The sequence below is a fragment of the Piliocolobus tephrosceles genome, chromosome 21 (assembly GCF_002776525.5).
Source record: "Piliocolobus tephrosceles isolate RC106 chromosome 21, ASM277652v3, whole genome shotgun sequence".
NCBI lineage: Eukaryota > Metazoa > Chordata > Mammalia > Primates > Cercopithecidae > Piliocolobus > Piliocolobus tephrosceles.
In genome coordinates, this window is record NC_045454.1 from 37,020,994 (window position 1) to 37,040,185 (window position 19,192).

The 19,192-nt window shown below is 49.1% G+C and overlaps 1 protein-coding gene across 2 annotated transcripts in view; it reads right to left on the reverse strand.

Annotated features, from left to right (window-relative positions):
* Window positions 1-19,192, reverse strand: part of AP1M1 (adaptor related protein complex 1 subunit mu 1) — a 37,327-nt gene that overhangs the window by 13,801 nt on the left and 4,334 nt on the right. Inside the window, exons 2-5 of one of the 2 annotated variants that reach the window (XM_023229904.2) lie at window positions 17,895-17,939; window positions 15,316-15,324; window positions 13,616-13,746; window positions 12,594-12,741 (exon numbers count right to left, since the gene is read on the reverse strand). In XM_023229904.2, the coding sequence (XP_023085672.1) occupies window positions 12,594-12,741; window positions 13,616-13,746; window positions 15,316-15,324; window positions 17,895-17,939 (333 nt within the window). Of the gene's footprint in view, window positions 1-12,593; window positions 12,742-13,615; window positions 13,747-15,315; window positions 15,384-17,782; window positions 17,940-19,192 lie in introns of both variants that reach the window. The other variant, XM_023229903.2, reaches the window with a different exon arrangement.

The following is a 19,192-nucleotide window of genomic DNA, read 5'->3' on the forward strand; positions in this document are numbered from 1 at the left end:
TTTTGACGTAAGAGATGTTAGATACAAGGGAATAAGCACATTCTATGCCCTTGTACTTTAACCAAAATGTTTGTTTAAGACATAAGGATGTTAGATGTAAGGGAATGAGTACATTCTATGTCCTTGCACTTTAACCAAGATATTTATTTTAGATGTATGGGATGTTAGATATAAGGGAATGAGTCAACTTCCTCTTTTTCCTTTGTTCTCCCTTGCCTTTACCTATTTAGGAAAGTTTTAAGTTATTAGCCAGTCAGGTTTAGCCTAGATTGTGAGAGCTGGCTCCAGCCAATGGAGATAGGACACAGCAGCAGGGACAAGCTGCAAAAGGGATAAAAATGGCTTCCCTCCTTTGTTCAGGTGTGCTCTCGCCATTGTTCCATCTGCAAGGAGCACCCTTTCTGCAGAAAGTAAATTTGCCTTGTTGAGAAAACTTTTTGTCTGAATGCTGATCTTTCCTTGCAGTACTGAGGAACAAGCATTCTGTTTCTGAATAAACATTTTACTTATAATAGCTTAAACCCAGGAGGCAGAGGTTGCAGTGAGCCAAGATTGTGCCACTGTACTCCAGGCTGGGCAACAAGAATGAAACTCTGTCTCAAAAAAACAAAACAAAACAAAAAAACAAAAAACTATATTTGAGGAAACAATGATTGAAAACTTCCCAATTTGATGAAAGACATAAACTTACAGATCCAAGAAGCTGAACAGATCCCAAACGGTAGAAACACAAAGATATGCACACCTCATCTAACTGCTGAAACTAAAGGCAAAGAAAAATCTGGAAAGCAGCCAGAGGACAATAACACATCACTTATATGGGAATAAAGATTTGGGGGGGCTGTGGATTTCTCACCAGAAATGATGGATGCCAGAAGGAAGTGGCATAACATATTGAAGTGCTAAACAAAAACCGTCAATTCATAAGTCCGTATCCAGTGAAAATGGCCTTCAGGGATAAAGGTAAAATATAAAGACATTCTTAAAGGAAAACCAAGGGAATCTGTAGCCAGTAGACCTCTTCTACAAGAATGGCTTTTTAAAAAAACCTTTTTAGGGCTGGGTACGGTGGCTCACGCCTGTAATCCCAGCACTTTGGGAGGCTGTGGTGAGCAGATCACTTGAGTTCAGGAGTTTGTGACCAGCCCAGCCAACAAGGTGAAATCCTGTCTCTACTAAAAATACAAAAATTACCCAGGCGTGGTGGTGCATGCCTGTAATCTTATCTACATGGGAGGCTGAGACTGGAGAATCGCTTGAACCTGGGAGGCAGAGGTTGTGGTGAGCTGAAATCGCACCACTGCGCTCCAGCCTGGGTGACAGAGAGAGACTGTCTCAAAAACAAAAACAAAAACAAAAACAAAAACTAGCCGGGCATGGAGACACATGGCTGTAGTCTCAGCTACTTGGGAGGCTGAGGCGGGATGATCACTTGAGTCAAAGTGTAGTGAACTGTGATCACACTACTGACCTCCAGTCTGGGCAACAGAGCAAAACCCTGTCTCAAAAAAAAAAAACACCACTTTTTAAAAAAAATTCATGGTTAAAAGCATTTTGTAAAATAAATATCCAGGCTTGGATAGTTTCAGTGGTGAATTCTAACAAATATTTAAAGAATTAACATGGATTCTATAAAATGTCTTCCAGAAAACAGAAGAGGAAAAAACACTTCCTCCATTACCTTGATACCAAAACCAGATAAAAACATTACAAAAAAGAGAAAATTACAAACCAGTATCTCTTATGAGCGTAGATCCAAAAATCTCCAACAAAATACCAGCAAAGGAAATCCAGCAATACATAAAAAGAATACAGGTTAGGCATTCCTAATTCAAAAATCCCAAATCCAAAATGCTCCAAAATCCAAAACTTTTGAGCCCTGACAAAAGTCAAAAGTGGAAGATTCCATACTCAACTTCATGTGACAGGTTGCAGTCAAAATGCAGGTACACAATGCAGTTTATTCAGCATCCCCAAGGGAAAAGTAAAATTACCTTCAGGCTATGTGCATAAGGTGTATATAAAACATAAATGAGGCTGGGTGCAGTGGCTCATGCCTGTAATCCCAGCACTTTAGGAGGCTGAGGCAGGCGGATCACCTGAGGTCAGGAGTTCAAGACCAGCCTGGCCAACATGGTGAAACTCCGTCTCTACTAAAAATACAAAAATTAGCTGGGCGTGGTGGCAGATGCCTGTAATCCCAGCTACATGGGAGACTGAGGCAGGAGAATCACTTGAACCCGGGAGGCACAGGTTGCAGTGAGCTGAGATTGTGCCACTGCATTCCAGCCTGGGCAACAAGAGTGAAATTCCATCTCAAAAACAAAAAACAAAAAACCATAAATGAATTTCATTTTTGAACCTGCGTCCCAGCCCCAAGATATCTCATGATGCATATGCAAATATTCCAAAATCCAAAGAAATCTGAAATCCAAAATACTTCTGCTCCCAAGCATTTGTATAAGGGATACTCAACCTATAATACGCCATGACCAATGAGATTTTATTCCAGGAATGCAACACTGGTTCAATAATCAGAAAGCAGTCAGTGGAATACACCATACTAACAACCTAAAGAACAAAACTCATGTGATCACATCAATTGATGCAGAAAAAGAACAGAACAAAATACAACACCCACACACGATTAAAAAAAAAAAAAACTGTTAGCGAACTAGCAATAAAAGGGAACTTCCTCAAGGTGAAAAAGAACACCTACAAGAAACCTACAGCTAACATCCTAGTTGGTGGCAAAAGACTTGAGGGTCTCCCTCTAAGATCAGGAACAAAGCAAGAATGTCTGCTCTCATTCTTGAACCACTCGCATTCAACGTTGTGCTGGAAGTCTCAGAGAGGAAAGACGTAAAGCAAAAGAGATAAAAGGAACTTCCAGAGAGCTGAACATGTGGAGGTTCCTGGAGGGTGGCGTGCCCAGAGAGGGCAAGGAAGTTCTGGGTCCCTTCCCCGTATACCTTGCTTATCCAAAGAGGGGTTCGTGGGAACCCTAACTTGAAGCTGTTTAAAGACTTTACCTAGATTTTGCTCCTGCTCCAAGACGGCCAACTAGATGCAGCCAGGAGAAAGAAACCTCTCCCACTAAGGGACAGGGACACTGAGGACAGGTGCACTCCTAGACTCCTAGATCTTCAGAGGAAAGGCCCTGAGAGTGGATGGAGGGAAGACACAGAGGCTGAAGGGAAGACAGAGGAGGAGGCTGGGAACCCTGCACAGGGTTACTGTGCACCAGGAATCGTTCCTGGCTCCCAATGACTCCTGTGAAGGGGGTGACTTGAACTAGCAAGGGGCATCACACTCTTGCCATGGCCTCTGGAATCCCGGCAGGAGGGACCCCTTGACCATCACTGCCAGCTGCGTTGGCAGGGGAAGCTACTCAAAGAAGTGGTAGTAGGCCGGGCGCGGTGGTTCAAGCCTGTAATCCCAGCACTTTGGGAGGCTGGGATGGGCGGATCACGAGGTCAGGAGATCGAGACCATCCTGGCTAACCTGGTGAAACCCCGTCTCTACTAAAAAAAAAATACACACACACACACAAAAAACTAGCCGGGCGAGGTGGCGGGCACCTGTAGTCCCAGCTACTCGGGAGGCTGAGGCAGGAGAATGGCGTAAACCCGGGAGGCAGAGCTTGCAGTGAGCTGAGATCCGGCCACTGCACTCCAGCCTGGGCGACAGAGCGAGACTCTGTCTCAAAAAAAAAAAAGTGGTAGTGATGCAGGGCAGGTGAGCCCCAAAACTGAGACAGCCCAGGAGGGTTCTTGGCTTCACCTAGGAAAGAACTCAAGGGCGAGCCGGTGGTGATAAACAGAACTTTTACTAAAACAGACACATGCACAGCAGCAGAGCAGCACAGCTCCCTGTGAAGTGGGGCTACCCCATGGGCAGCACGCCCAGAGCAGCAGCTCTGCAGTCACATTTATACTGACTTTTAATTATATGCAAATTAAGGGACAGTCCATAAAGAAATTTCTAGAATGTAGGTGGTAGCTTCTGGGTTGTTGGGTCATTGCCGTGAAAAGGGACGGTAACTTCCAAGTGTTGCCATGACAATGGTAAACTGACAGCAGACTGTGAGGTGGGTCTTACGGGGAGGCGCTTCTGCCCTGACCTGTTTTAGCTAGTCCTTACTTTGGTCTGGTGTGAAGCCTCACCTCCTAAGTCGAGTTCTGCTTCCTACCTCAGTCGGGGCAGAACTCCAGCCTGAGCCAGGCCAGGGGGTTTGATGCAGAAGCATGTGTGGTGGAGCACAGCCAGGACGCCCATCCCCTAGGCTTGACTTGCTCTCACAGGAGACTTTAGCCGTAGGGGAACTGTCAGACCTGAACTCTCCAGGGTAGTCTTGCCCATCAGATGGGGCTGGTCGGACCTGAGCAACCCTCAGTCTGCTGGCCTCTCCTGCGGCCCCAGCCTGGCCAAGCCTGCTTGCAGTACAATCCCCAGGTACCTCCTGGGGCAGCATCAGAGCTACTGCACTGGCAGACTATACCTGAACGGGGAGTGCTCCTGCACAGCGTCCCCATGGACACACTAGCCCGCCTGAGCCCTGCTCCCACTGAAGCCTCCCCCGTGTGGTTTTGCCTGCAGGCTCTTGCCCACAGCCACCCTCAATATCGTTTTGCTGGTTGTGTGTGTGGGTGGACCTAGCCCACCCTTCCCCAACAGCATGCCTGTGTGTGCACCCTGCTGTGCCACTGGTTGCCAGTAAGTGCACCCCAGCCCCCCATTCTCCTCTGCCACCACCATTGTTGTCAGAGTGTTGGCAGCATACAGCCTGCCAGCCCCACCCCTGCCCGTGCCCCACCCATGCTGGGCCTCCCGCAGGAAACTAGGCAGAGAAAACAGTGGACCTACATGCAGCCCTGAGCAGCCACTGCTGCCAGTGTGAACATGCACAAAGGGCACACACAGTCCTGCATCCACCAGCGTCCCGCCCCCATGCTAACCCTACCATTGGCACCAACGAACAGGTGCACATTTGCCAGCGTGGCTCCTGCCGCCACCCCAGCCACACTGCCACCACTGCTGCTGCTACAAATGCCCTCCCAGAGGCTGGCTCCCTGACATTCACTAGCACCCTGTCACAGCCGATGAGCATGCACCCCGCCGTGCTGCTGCTGGCACATGCAAACAAGGACAGATCCCGCTGCCACCACCCTATGAAGTGCTTTGCCTGGCACCACCCACTGGAGTGTTGTGACCAGTTGTCTGAGAGCAGCGTGGCCCCTCCAGCAGAGCAGGTTTCTAACCTGAAGGAGCCAGAGATCAAAGCCAGGGCTGGATACCAGTTCTCTAGAGTTAGAACATGCAGTTCAGGAGTCCTGAACTGAGCCTTGGTCCCCTAAAATTGTCCAATAATGAAGCCATCCAACGGAACCCACCTTATACACAATCAAATCCCCAGGGTCATCAAATAGGATAAAGGAAAAAGAAACCCATTCAAAAGACAGCAACTTCAAAGACTGAAGGAATATCAGCCCACAAAAATGAGAAAGAACCAGCACAAGGGCTCTTGACAACTCAAATAACCAGTGTATCCTCTTTCCTCCAAATGACTGCAGCAGTTCTCCAGCAAGAGTTCTTAACTAGGTTGAGATGGCTGAAATGACAGAGATAGACTTCAGAATATGGATAGGAATAAAGATCATTGAGATTCAGGAGAACACTGAAACCCAATCTAAGGAGGCTAAGAATTATAATACAACAGTATATGAGCTGGCAGACAAAATAGCCAGGATAGAAAAGGATGTAACTGACCTGATACAGCTGAAAAACACAGTACAAGAATTTAACAATGTAATCACAAGTATTAACAGTAGTATAGACCAAGCTGAGGAAAGAATCTCAGAGCTTGAAGACTGGCTTTCTGAAATAAGACAGTCAGATAAGAATAGAGAAAAAATAATGAAAAGGAATGGACAAAGCCTCCAAGAAACATGGGATTAAAAGAGACCAAATTTACAACTCATTGGTATCCCTGAAAGAGAAGGGGAAAAGGAAGCAACTTGGAAAACATATTTCAGGATACCATCCGTGAGAACTTCCCCAGTCTAGCTAGAGAGGCCAATATTCAAAATCAGGGAATGCAGAGAACCCCTGCAAAATACTTCCCAAGATCATCCCCAAAATATGTAATCATCAGATTGTCCAGGGTCAAAATGAAAGAAGCTAGAGAGACACAGCAGGTCACCTACAAAGGGAAGCCCATCAGACTAACAGTGGGCCTCTCAGCAGAAACCCTACAAGCCAGAAGAGATTGGGGGCCTATATTAAACACCCTTTTTTTTTTTGAGATGGAGTCTCATTCTGTGGCCCAGGCTGGTGTGCAAGGGTGGGATCTCCGCAGCTCACTGCAACCTCTGCCTCCCAGGTTCGAGCAATTCTGCCTCAGCCTCCCAAGTAGCTGGGACTACAGGCGTGTACCACCACGTGCAACTAATTTTTGTATTTTTAGTAAAGACCGTGTTTCACCATGTTGGTCAGGCTGGTCTTGAACTCCTGACCTCAGGTGATCCCCCTGCATGAGCCTCCCAAAGTGCTGGGATTACAGGTGTGAGCCACCACTCCTGGCCAATATATTAAACATTCTTAAAGAAATTCCAGTCCAGAATTTCACATCTGGCCAAACTAACCTTCATAAGCAAAGGAGAAATGAGATCATTTTCAAGTCGGGTGTGCTGGCTCACACCTGTAATCCCACACTTTAGGAAGCTGAGGTGGGTGGAACGCCTAAATCCAGGAGTTTGAGACTAGCCTGGGAAACATGGAAAAACCCCATCTCTACAAAAAATATATAAATTAGCTGGGTGTGGTGGTACCTGCCTATAGTCCCAGGTACTTGGTAGGCTGAAGCCAGAGAATAGCTTGTGCCAGGGAGGTAGAGGTTGCAGTGAGCTATGAGCATGCCACTGCACTCCAGTATGAGCAACAGAATGAGACCCTGTCTCAAAAAAAAAAAAAAATGAAGAAGAAAGAAAGATCCTTTCAGACAAGCAAATGCTGAGGGAATTTGTTACCAGCAGACCTGCCTTACCTGTTTCAGAAGCACTAAATATGAAAAGAAGGCTGGGTGTGGTGGCTCCTTCCTGTAATCCCAGCACTTTGGGAGGCTGAGGTAGGCGAATCACCTGAGGTGAGGAGTTCGACACCAGCCTGGCCAACATGGTGTAACCCCGTATCTACTAAAAATACAAAAATCAGCTGGGCATGGTGGTGGGTACCTGTAATCCCAGCTACCTAAGAGGTTAAGGCAGGAGAATAATTTGAGCCAGGAAGGCAGAGGTTGCAGTGAACAGAGATCATGCCACTGCACTCCAGCCTGGGTGACAGGGCAAGACTCCATCTCAAAAACAAAACAAAACAAAACAAAACAAAATTAAATTAAAAAAGCCGGGTGCACTGACTCATGCCTGTAATCCCAGCACTTTAGGAGGCCAAGGCAGGTGGATCACGAGGTCAGGAGATGGAGACCATCCTGGCTAACACAGTGAAACCCTGTCTCTACTAAAAATACAAAAACAAAATTAGCCAGGCTTAGTGGCATGTTCCTGTAGTCCCAGCTACTGGGGAGACTGAGGCAGGAGAATCACTTGAACCTGGGAAGCAGAGGTTGCAGTGAGCTGAGATCATGCCATTGCACTCCAGCCTGGGCTATGCAGCAAGACTCCATCTCAAAAAAAAAAAAAAAAGAAAGAAAAGGCCATTACCAGCCACTACAAAAACACACTTAAGTATACAGACAAGTGACACTATAGAGCAACTACACAAACAAGTCAGCATAATGAACAGCTAACAACACAATGACAGGATCAAATACACACATATCAATACCAACCTTGAATGTAAATGGGCTAAATGCCCCAATTGAAAGGCACAGAGTGGCAAGAGCTGGATAAAGAAGTAAGACCAAATGGTATGCTGCCTTTAAGACACTCATCTGACACTCATCTTGGCTGGGTACAGTGGCTCATGCCTGTAATATCCCAGCACTTTGGGAGGCCGAGGCAGGTGGATCACTTGAGGTCAGGAGTTCGAGATCAGCATGGCCAACATGGTGAAACCCCGTCTCTACTAAAAATACAAAACTTAGCCAGGTGTGGTGGTGCATGCCTGTAATCCCAACTACTCAGGAGGCTGAGGCAGGAGAATTGCTTGAACCTGGGGGGCAGAGGTTGCAGTGAGCCGAGATTGCACCACTGCACTCCAGCCTGGGCAACACAGCAAGACTCTGCCTCAAAAGAAAAAAAAAAAAAAGACCCATCTCAGATGCAATAACCCCCATAGACTCAAAATGGAGAAAAGTCTACCAAGCAAATAGAAAACAGACAAAAGCAGAGTAGCAATCTTAATTTCAGACAAAACAGACTTTAAGCCAACAAAGATAGAAAAAAGACAAAGAAGGGCATTGCATAATAGGGGATTCAATTCAACAAGATCTAACTATCCTAAATAAATATGCAGCCAACAGGAGCACCCAGATTCATAAAGCAAGTTTTAGAGACCTACAAGGAGACTCAGACTCCCACACAATATCAATGGAAGACTTCAACACCCCACTGACAGTATTAGACAGATCACTGGGGCAGAAAAATTAACAAAGATATCCAAAACCTTAACTCAGCACTGGATCAACTGAACCTGACAGATATCTACAGAACTCTCCACCCAAAAACAAGAGAACATATCTGATCTGTACATGGCATATACTCTAAAAACAACCACGCAATTGGACATAAAACAACCCTCAGCAAATGCAAAAGAACCAAAAGCATACCACCCACTCTCTCAGACCACAAATCAATAAAAACAGAATTCAAAACGAAGAAAATCGCTCAAAGCCATACAATTACATGGAAAGTAAACAACCTGCTCCTGAATGACTTTTGGGTAAATAATGAAATTAAGGCAGATGTCAAGAAATTATTTGAAACGAATGAGAACAAAGACACAACAGACCAGAATCTCTGGGACACAGCTAAGGCAATGTTAAGAGAAATTTACAGCACTATATGCCCACATCAAAAAGTTGGAAAGATCTCAAATTAACAACCTAACATCACAACTAAAAGAATTCATGAAGCAAAAGCCTCTACCTCTAAAGCTAGCAGAAGACAAGAAATAACCAAAATCACAGCTGAACTGAAGAAGACTGAGACACAAAAACACCATTCAAAACATCAAGTAAGCCAGGAGCTGATGTTTTAAAAGAATGAATAAGATACACAGGCTGCTAGTTAGACTAATAACAAAAAAAAAATCCAAATAAATACAATTAGAAACGAAAAAGGGGATATTACCATTGATCCCGCAGAAATACAAATAACCCTCAGAGACTATTAGTAACACTTCTATGCACACTAACTAGAAAATCTAGAAGAAATGGATAATTTCCTGGACACATATACCCTTTCAAGATGGAACCAGGGAGAAACTGAATCTCTGAACAGACCAATAATGAGCTCCAAAATTGAATCAGTAATAAATAGCCTACCCACCAAAAAAAGCCCTGGACCAGATGGATTCACAGCTGAATTCTATCAGATGTACAAAGAAGAGCTGGTACCATTCCTACTGAAATGATTCCAAAAAATTTGAGGAGGAGGGACTCCTCCTCAACTCATTCTGTGAAGCCAGCATCATCCTGATATCAAAACCTGGCAGAGATGCAACAACAAAAAAACTTCAGGCCAATATCCTTTATGAACATTGATGCAAAAATCCTCAACAAAATACTAGCAAACTGAATCCAGCAGTACATCAAAAAGCTAATCCACCACAAACAAGAAGGCTTTTTTATCCCTGGGATTCAAGGTTGGTTCAATATATGCAAATCAATAAACATGATTCATCACATAAACTGAACTAAAGGCAGAAACTACATGATCATCTCAATAGATGCCGAAAAGGCTTTCAATAAAATTCAACATCTCTTCATGTTAAAAACTCTCAACAAACTAGGGTTTTTTGGGTTTTTGTTTTTGTTTTTTTTTTTTTGGAGACAGGGTCTTGCTCTGTCGCCCAGGCTGGAGTGCGGTGGCACAATCTGGACTCACTGCAACCTCCGCCTCTGGCGCTCAAGTGATCCTCCCACCTCAGCCACCCGAGTAGCTGGGATCACAGGCACACATCACCACACCTGGCTAATTTTCCTGTTTTTAGTATAGCGTGAGCTACCATGCCCAGCCAACAAACTAGGTTTTGAAGGAACATACCTAAAATAATAAGATCCATTTACGACAAATCCACAGCCAACATCATACTGAATGGGCAAAAGCTGGAAGCATTCCCCTTGAAAACCGGCATAAGACAAAGATGCCCTCTCTCACCACTCCTATTCAATATAGTACTGGGGGCCGGGCAGGGTGGCTGACTCCTGTAATCCCAACACTTTGCAAGGCTGAGGCAGGCAGATCACCTGAGGTCAGGAGTTCGATACCACCCTGGCCAACATGGTAAAACCCTGTTTCTACTAAAAATACAAAAATTAGCTGGGCACAGTGGCATGCGCCTGTAATCCCAGCTACCTGGGAGGCTGAGGCTGGAGAATCACTTGAACCCGGGAGGCGGAGGTTGCACTGAGCCAAGATCATGCAACTTGTATTATAGCCTGGGCTACAAAGTGAGACTCTGGCTAAAACAAAAACAAAAACAAAAACACTACTAAGAGAATAAGAAGATAAGCTACAGACTGGGAGAAAATACTTGCGAATCACCTATCTGACAGAAGACTTCTCTCTGGACATACAAAGAATTGTCAAGGCTCAACTATACAAAAATAACCCAATTTTAAAATGCTAAAAAGATGCACAGAGACACTTCTCCAAAGAGGATATACAGATGACAAAGAAACATGTAAAGCAATGCTCAACATTATTAGCCATTAAGAAAATGCAATAGGCCAGGCGCAGTAGCTCACACTTGTAATCCCAGCACTTTGGGAGGCGGAGGCAGGTGGATCATCCGAGGTCAGGAGTTCAAAACCAGCCTGGCCAACATGGTGAAACCCCATCTCTAGTAAAAATACAACAATGAGCCGGGCCTGGTGGTGGGCGCCTGTAATCCCAGCTACTCAGGAGGCTGAGGCAGGAGAATCGCTTGAGCCTGGGAGGCAGAGGTTGCAGTGAGTGGAGATAGCGGCATTGCACTGCAGCCTGGGCGACAAGAGTGAGACTGCATCTCAAAAAAAAACCCACCCAACTATGCTGAGATACTACGACATAACTATTAGGATGACAGAAATAAAGCTACTGACCAAGGATGTGGGGTCATCACAACCCTCATCCGCTGCTGGTGAGAATGCAAAACGGCAATGGTTTGGCAGTTTCTTCTAAAGGTAAACATACACTTACCGTGTGACCCAGCCATCCCACTCCTGGGTATTTACCCTAGAGAGATGAAAACTTACGTCCACACACAAACCTGGACACGACATGTTTCTAGCAACTCTATTGACAATTGCCAAAGATTGGAAAACCACCCAAATGTCCTTCTGTGGTTCAGAACAGAAAATAAATACAAATAAATATAAAAGGGAATAGACTTTTGATACACAGAGCAATTGGATTTGCATGAATCGCCAAGAATTAGAAGGAGTTAAAGAAGCCAGACTTGAGAGCTCATGACTGTATGACGCCATTCATACGACAATCTCAGAAAGGCAGCTACAGTGACACATGATGCCGCTCGTGTGACAATCACAACACGATGAAGACTCCAGTGATGGAGAATAGATCAATGGCGGCCAGGAAATGGGCAAGAGGGGAGCGCGGAGCTGCGAAGGGGCAACATGAGGAGGTTTTGAGGTTCTGTGTCTTGGGTGTGGTGATGGGTACACAAATCTGCACAAACACTAAAATTCATTTTCAAAATGTCAACTTTCCTCATAATTAAAAAACTAAAAAAAAAAACAAGAACAAATATATACAAAACAGTAACACTGAACGCAAAATCAAAACCCAAATGACAACAAAAAAATAAGTTGTAGGAGAACCACATCTTATGATCTCAGGTTTATAAAAAAACCAACATATTTGTTTCTGTCTATCTACAGAATGAGGCCCGAGAGGCTGACAGTGAATAAATCCTAATCTTTCTGATTATAGGAGCCCTTTGGTTTCTTTTTTTTTTTTTTTCTTTTTTCTGTACATGGTGACTGATAAGAGCCCTTTACTTTCTAACCTCATACCCTGCTTCTAATTTTTAAAAATAATGTGCATGTATGGATTCTCAGTCAGCATAAATGATAATAAAGATAAAACAAGCTTTAGCCGAGCATGGTGGCGGGCGCCTGTAATCCCGGCTACTCAGGAGGCTGAGGCAGGAGAATCGCCTGAACCTGGGAGGCGCAGGTTGCAGTGAGCCGAGATTGCGCCACTGCACTCCAGCCTGGGCAACAGAATGAGACTCAGTCTCAAAAAAAAAGATACGACAAATTCACATTTCAATGAGTGGCCCAAACTGAATCCTACTATTTGTTACCACACAGAATGGCTCTTGGGGCTTTGCCAGTTTTAAAATGCTGTGTTTATTTCTATCATGGAGGAGATAAAACCCTACAGAGGAAGGAAAGAAAGGAGGCCTACCAAGAGGTTGACAGACTCGATGACGTCCAGGAACACCTCATTCTTCCGATACTTGATGCCTTCGGACCGCCAGGACACCGCGTTGGTGACGGTGGCTGGGGGCCGCGGGGCCCCTGTTTCCAGCTTGTGGCCTTCCTGAGTGATGTACCTGTGGGGCCACATGCTCAGAATGAAGCAGGTGGCACCTGCACCAACGCCACAGCTTCTGGCCCTGAGATTTCGGCAGGGTCAGGGCAGGTGCAGGGCAGGTTCTGGCCACCTTGAAAACAGCCCCTGGATTTCAGCAGCTCCAGAAAAGGCAGCCTGTGGTTTCACCTGGGGCTGCTTCATACAAGAAAATCTTCACAATTTCCAAAAGCCAACATGCTTAAGTTATAGAGTCTAAAGTGCTCATTTTGGGGGGCCAAGAGGACCATGCTGGGGAGGAAAACAAGAAGTACGTGTGAGCTGCTACCCATCCCCGCTGAGCACGCGGATGGAACTGCCGCCTCGAAGCGTAACCTGGTGACCCCACCCCGCTGAGGGAGCAGCAGGTGCAGTGGTTAGGAACACAGGCTTCTCGGGGAGTCTGTTTGCTTGACCCCCTGTAAAACGGGGAGACAGTAAATGGGGAGGCTATGAATCCAGTGAATGTGAAGTGCTGGGGCCTGGCCCCCAGGAAGCACTTAATTCACGTTGCTTACTGTCTGAAGGGCAGGATTCCAAAGAGGAGAGATTTCGATCACAGTCTCATTTTATGACAGTAAAAACAAAGGAGCTACCTTAGTAGCAACGGACTGAGGGCATCCGTGCGGATGCAGAGTAAAGACGAGGAACAGGAAAAGCACTGTTACGTGGGGGTATAGAGGAGGAAACAAATGAAAACCACTAAGCAACTTAGTAAAAACCCGAATACGGCTGGAGGTGGAAGGCGGGTGGGGGACAACACGAACACAAATTTGCCCCTCTGTTTCCACACCTGATGACATCGATGTCATGACACTGCCCAGGCCTGGCCCCAGGCCCCACCCCTGCCCACTCACTCCTGCAGGATCTTGCTGTCGGTGGTCTGGGGGTAGCCGAAGTCCATGAGCTCGTCCAGCAGCTCGTAGATGATGACAAAGTTGTCCCGGATGCTCTCCTCCTCCAGCTCCTTGAAGTACTCGGAAAACACCTGTGGCGGTGAGGGAGGGAGGGAGGGAGGGAGGGATGGGAGGCAGATCGTTGAGCAGACAGATGAGGAATGAATGAACGCTTGCACACATTCATTTGCCCACTAAGTCCTACCAACAGCCCACTTCCCAGGCTTGGTGGCGTGCTACAGGCCCTGGACCCAGGTAATGGGGCAGGAGGACAGCAGTGGCTGGCTGTGGGGTGGGACCAGTCTAGAGCTGCTACAGATGTCCCCGTTCTCTTCCCTGCCCAGACACTCCCAGGCAGGCAGCCCCTCCTGAGCGACTGTAACTGTCATCCCTTCCTAAGTCTGGAGTGACTCAGGCGAGGACCTGATGAGCTACCATCTTCCCCATTTCAATGGAAAGCTCAGAAGGTTAAGGAAGGGACGCCAAAGAAGAAGGACTGCTAGAAGCACTTTTGCAGGCACGAATGCTGAAGGAAGGGGCGTCACTAAAGCAGAAAGGAACAGCCCAACCCTTGGGTGAGGACCTTCCCTTTCCCTCATCCCCCATCCTCTGTTCTGCTGACCCCGCGTGCTTCAGGACCGTGATCGCCCGGCCTCTGCTTGGAAACCACAGGTATCACAGCCAGGCCCAGCCCTGCCTGTGACAGCACCACGGGTCCAGTGAAGGCAGCCCTTGGCCTGCACGTGGGGCCTTCCCAGGTGACCCTCAGCTCCTTCCCCAAGCCCTCGCTGCCCAGGCTTGCCCCTGTTCCCCAACACAGGCGGCATCAGTGAGGGATGAAAGCTTTCCCAGGCCCAGCACAGGCCTCCTGGGTCCTATTCCCCACTTTCTTGAGCCCCAGAGCCCGCCTCAGCCAGGCTCATCCTCTCCGGGAAGCCAGCAGCAGCCTCCTCACTGGCCTCCAGGCTGCCTTCAAGTCCTCCTTCTGCTCAGCAGCCAGAGAGGCTGCTTTAGATCAAACCATGTCTCGTCAGTCTCCTGCTTAAAGCACTCCACTACCTTTCATCAGAAGTGGAATGAAATCCACACCCCTGTATAATCTGCCCTCTTCTCAGCTGACCTCGGCCTCATACTCTGCCACAGGCATGCTGGCCTCCCTGGCCGCACCACACACACACCTGTCCCAGGACCTTTGCCCTGGCTGCTGTCTGCATCTCACTGGCAGCCTGGGCCTGGCGTGTCAGCTCTCTCCAAGGTGGGCCTCGGGCATCTGTGCCTTGAGAGTCCCCTGGGAGATTCTGAGCTGGCTCAGCTCTGCAGCTCTGCTGGTTATTCCAGCCCCATCAGCTGGTCACCCCACATCCTTCCAAAGCTGGCTGGGGGACTTGCTTGTCCCTTCCAGGGTCAGGGCACCCCTGCTCAGCCCCACCTTTTCCTGTTCACTTTCCTTTCTTCCCCAGGGTCAGGGAGCAACATGAGCTACAGAATTCCACAGGCATGGCGGGGGGTTTGGGCTCCCCTTTGCCACCTCCTGGGGTTCCAGCCCCAGCACTCCCCAGGGAGGCCACGGCTATCTCTAAGATGGCCAGGCATGGGGAGGTCCACAAGCAGGGCCAAGACAACTGCCACCCAAGCCCACGGCCCCTCTGAGCGAGACTCACCTGCACCACCTTGTAGAGGAAGGAGAAGACCAGTGACACGCATGCATTCTTCTTGGATGTGGCAACCACTGCATGGTGGTCAGAGTTAAGGAGTATTCAGAGGCTGGGGCTGCTGCCTGGAAGATCCCGGTTCATGGAGGGACCTTCTAACCCTTACAACCCTCAGAGCCTTCCCTCCCCCCACTCCCAGTCGTTGACTTGGCTCATGGTAGGCTACCAAGCTCCTGGTCCAAGCTACACCTGGGACACAGGAGTCACCAGAAAGACATGCTTCCAGGCCCCAGGGAGCACTCACTGAGATGGAGAATCACAGGGATGGCAGGTGGCACAGGGCACCTGTCCCAGTGGCTGGGTGAGGAGTTGCTCTGAGCAGGGAGGGAGTGAGGCTCATTCCAGGAGCAGAAAGCAGGACACACTGGCCCTGCTCCTCCAAAGCTGACACCTCGCCATGACCCTGATGAGGTCCAGGGTCCCATGGCCAGACTCTGCGGCAAGTAGCCAGGGCCAATTCTGGCTTCAGCCCTTCCTGTCTTTGGAAACATAAGCCTTGGCCCATGAAATAAACCTTTCTAAAGAAACCTCAATATTTCTCTCCTGTGTAATGGGGGCCTGTGAATGAACTCACCAAGGCAATGTATGTGAGATGTCTGGCACAGATGCTCCCTTCTACCACGTGAGCCAGCCCCTGTCTCCCAGCGTCAGTTCTTTTTCCCCTAATGGGCCCCCAGAGAAGGTTGGTTCTTCCCCTGTAAGCCCACGCACTGCACCGTGGACATCCCTGTTCACAGCACGTCTGTGCCGCCCGGCTTGTCTGCCCAGCAGTGAGCTCTAGGAGGGAGGGCGGGGGCTGCATCCTCTCTCTTCCCGCCTCACCCCAGAACAGCACAGGGCCCCAGGAAAGGGACGCTGGCCCAGTCAAACGAGCGCTGCCCTCCCTCCTGCTGCCTGGCAACGTGCCCTCCCCAGATGCTTTACAAGCAGGGGCAGTGGGTGCCTCTCAGCCACCGCCTTGCTGAGAACTGTCCCGGCTGGGGGTGAAAGGATGTCCACTCAGCCAGAGGGGTGAGCCCTCCCTGCCTCTTCCCTAGATGCCCAGGTGTGAAATGTGGGGGCCCAACCAGAAACTGATCTGATGGCTCCTGCTGAGCTCGGACCACAGCCACCTCACCCTCCTCTCAATACCTGGGTGGCTTCAGAGGACTGTCAGCTCCCTGGGTTAAAAGCCACCTAAGATCATCTTCAGAGCTATTCTGAGGGCCTTCCAGACCCAGGTGAAATATACACAGAGGCACACCACAGGGAGCCCTGGACCAGCACGGCCCACATGGGAATGTGCACATGAGTCACGAGGAACAGATCTTCCTACAGTGCAGATTCTGACAGGGCAGGGCTGGGTGGAGCCCCGGATTCTGCATTTCCAAAGGGCTCCCAGGGGAGGTTCTGGCCCATTGGCCACACTGTACTGGCAAGGCCCCAAGTGTCTCCAAGAACACAGGAAAGGGCAGAGAGCCCATGTCTGCTGAGAGCAATGTGCACAAGTCAGCTCAACTGACCCGAATGGTCCTGCAGCGAGGGGTCGTTGTTCCCACCGAACTGTGGGAAGGTGAGGGATTCGCCTCCACGAACTGCTGGAGCTGGGGCTCAAACCAGGCTGTGGGCTGCAAAGCAGGCCCTTCCGCAGTAGTGTGGGTACGGAGATGGGCCTGCAGGTCTGCCCAAAGCCGTGGGGTGGCCAGTTAGACCTCCTGGGTAGAAACTGGCTTGGCCAAGTCTCCCCATGGGCCCAAGGACAGGAAGGATGGGGGGCTCTGAGATCTGGGCAGGACTGTGAGGAGTCTCTCCCCTTCTCTGTACCCTCCCACCCCTCCGTGGTCCAGGCCACTTCCCCTCCCACCTGCACGATGGCCCCAGCCTACTCCGCACCTACCCATGTCCTCTCCTGTCCCCAGTCTTGCCCCACTCAGCAGCCAACCTCCAGAAGATGCACATCTAAAAGCCTCCAAAGACTTCCTGTCACATTTCAGATGTTCTTTGAGACCCCAGACCCCGTTGACCACTCCAGCCTCACTGCTGCCACACGCCCCCTTGAAGGCTCCAGCCACCCCGATTGCAGCTGCTGATATGAGCCTTTCCCCTGCAGAGCCTTCACCCACGCCTAGTACCTGCCTGCCCCTCCAGCTGGCAGAAGCCAGGCCTCCCTGCAGGCTTCCTCCAGGGTGTCACTTCCCTTCCTGGGCCCCTGGGCCAAAGGAGTTCAAGTCACACCTGCTCCTCTCCCCACACCTATCACGCATGTCATCGTGCATTCTCTGCCTGTCTCTGCAGGCAGCAGGGAGCTCCAGGAGGGCTTGGCTGTGTCCAATGCTCCCGCTGTGCACAAACCAGTCCTGGTTGAAGGTGTGTGGATGTGCACACACACCAACACCCACACAGGAGTCTCCTGGGAGCTGCCCCAGTAAAGGGATACGATACAGGTTGTTGTGTTTGATCCACATGAAACGGACCCCCCCGTGGGCCAGGATGGGCGACAGCATCCCCTCCTCCTCCTTCTCCATCAGGATGGGCATGAAGTGCTCCACCTCCGACATGTCCACGTCGCCACGGTAGTTCCGGCAGATGAGCACCTGGGGTGGGGAAGGAAGAGGAACGATGCTTGCATTTTCAGTTCTACAATCCAGGGGCTTGGGGCAGGGGGTGAGATGCACCAGCCTGCTTCCCTATGGGGACTCTGGCCATGGCCCCTATCTGCAAAAGAGCAGGACTGGATGCCATTCTGATCTCCATCGCCCAGGGAATTCCTGGAGAAGAGCATCTCCCAGTGTGAACGTCCACAGGGGCCACTGCAGTTCTTTGCATGGTGAGGGTAGAGGGGAACTCTGCGGCAAAGGTCCAGGACCGAATCATTCAAAGACATCAGGTTAAGTAATGCCTCACAAGCTCTCAACGCAGACCTTCTCAGAGCCTTTGCTGGGCCAACGCACCCTGTTCTCCCGCCTGTGTCAGGGCGCCCACTCCCCCTGAAGATTCGTATCGACTGAAGTCTACCGGTGGCCTGAAGAGAAGAAGCCCTCTTCCTGGTCTCTCTTTCATAGCCTGTGGGTCAGGATATACAGCATCCAGAAACCTTGTCCACTGCTGATAGGAAAGGAAAATGGGACAGCTACTTTGGTGTAGTCTGGCAGTTTCTCAAAAAGTGAAACCCAGTGTTACCATACGATCCAGTCATTCCTCTCTCTGGTATTTACCCAAGAGAAATGAAACCACATGTCTGCATAAAGACTAGCACGAGAATGTTAACAGCAGCTTTAACTGAAACAGACCCAGACTAGAAACAATGCCGATGTCCTTCAGCAGGTGAACTAGAAACAAACTGTCCGTGCACACCATGAGAAGCACGCCTCGGCAATGAAAGGGATCGGACTCCCGATACACGGGCGCATCAGAATCACTGTGCTGGCTGAGAGAAACCAGACTAACGAGCGCTCATCCTGTATGACTGCACGTGTATTAAAGCGTAGAAAATGGTGATGAAAAACACATCGGTGGCTGCCTAGGGATGGGGCTGGACAACAAAAGGGCCTGAGGAAGCTTTCGGGGGCGATGGAATGTGTAGTTACGGCTTCCCACATGACTGAGCTCATCAAATTGTACACTTTAGATAAGTGCAGGTTATTAATGCAAATTACATCTCATTAAAGAAAAAAAGGAGGTCGGAAGTTTTGCTAGCCTGGGCACGGCTGCGGTTGGAGATGCTGCCTGGAGCAGCTGCAGCTCTTGGGGCCTGCAGGACAGCCAGCTGCAGGACTCAGCAACGCACTGAGAAGGCCATTGCGGCGCTGACCATCCTGGGAACCAACTGCCTCAGAACTTGGCATTT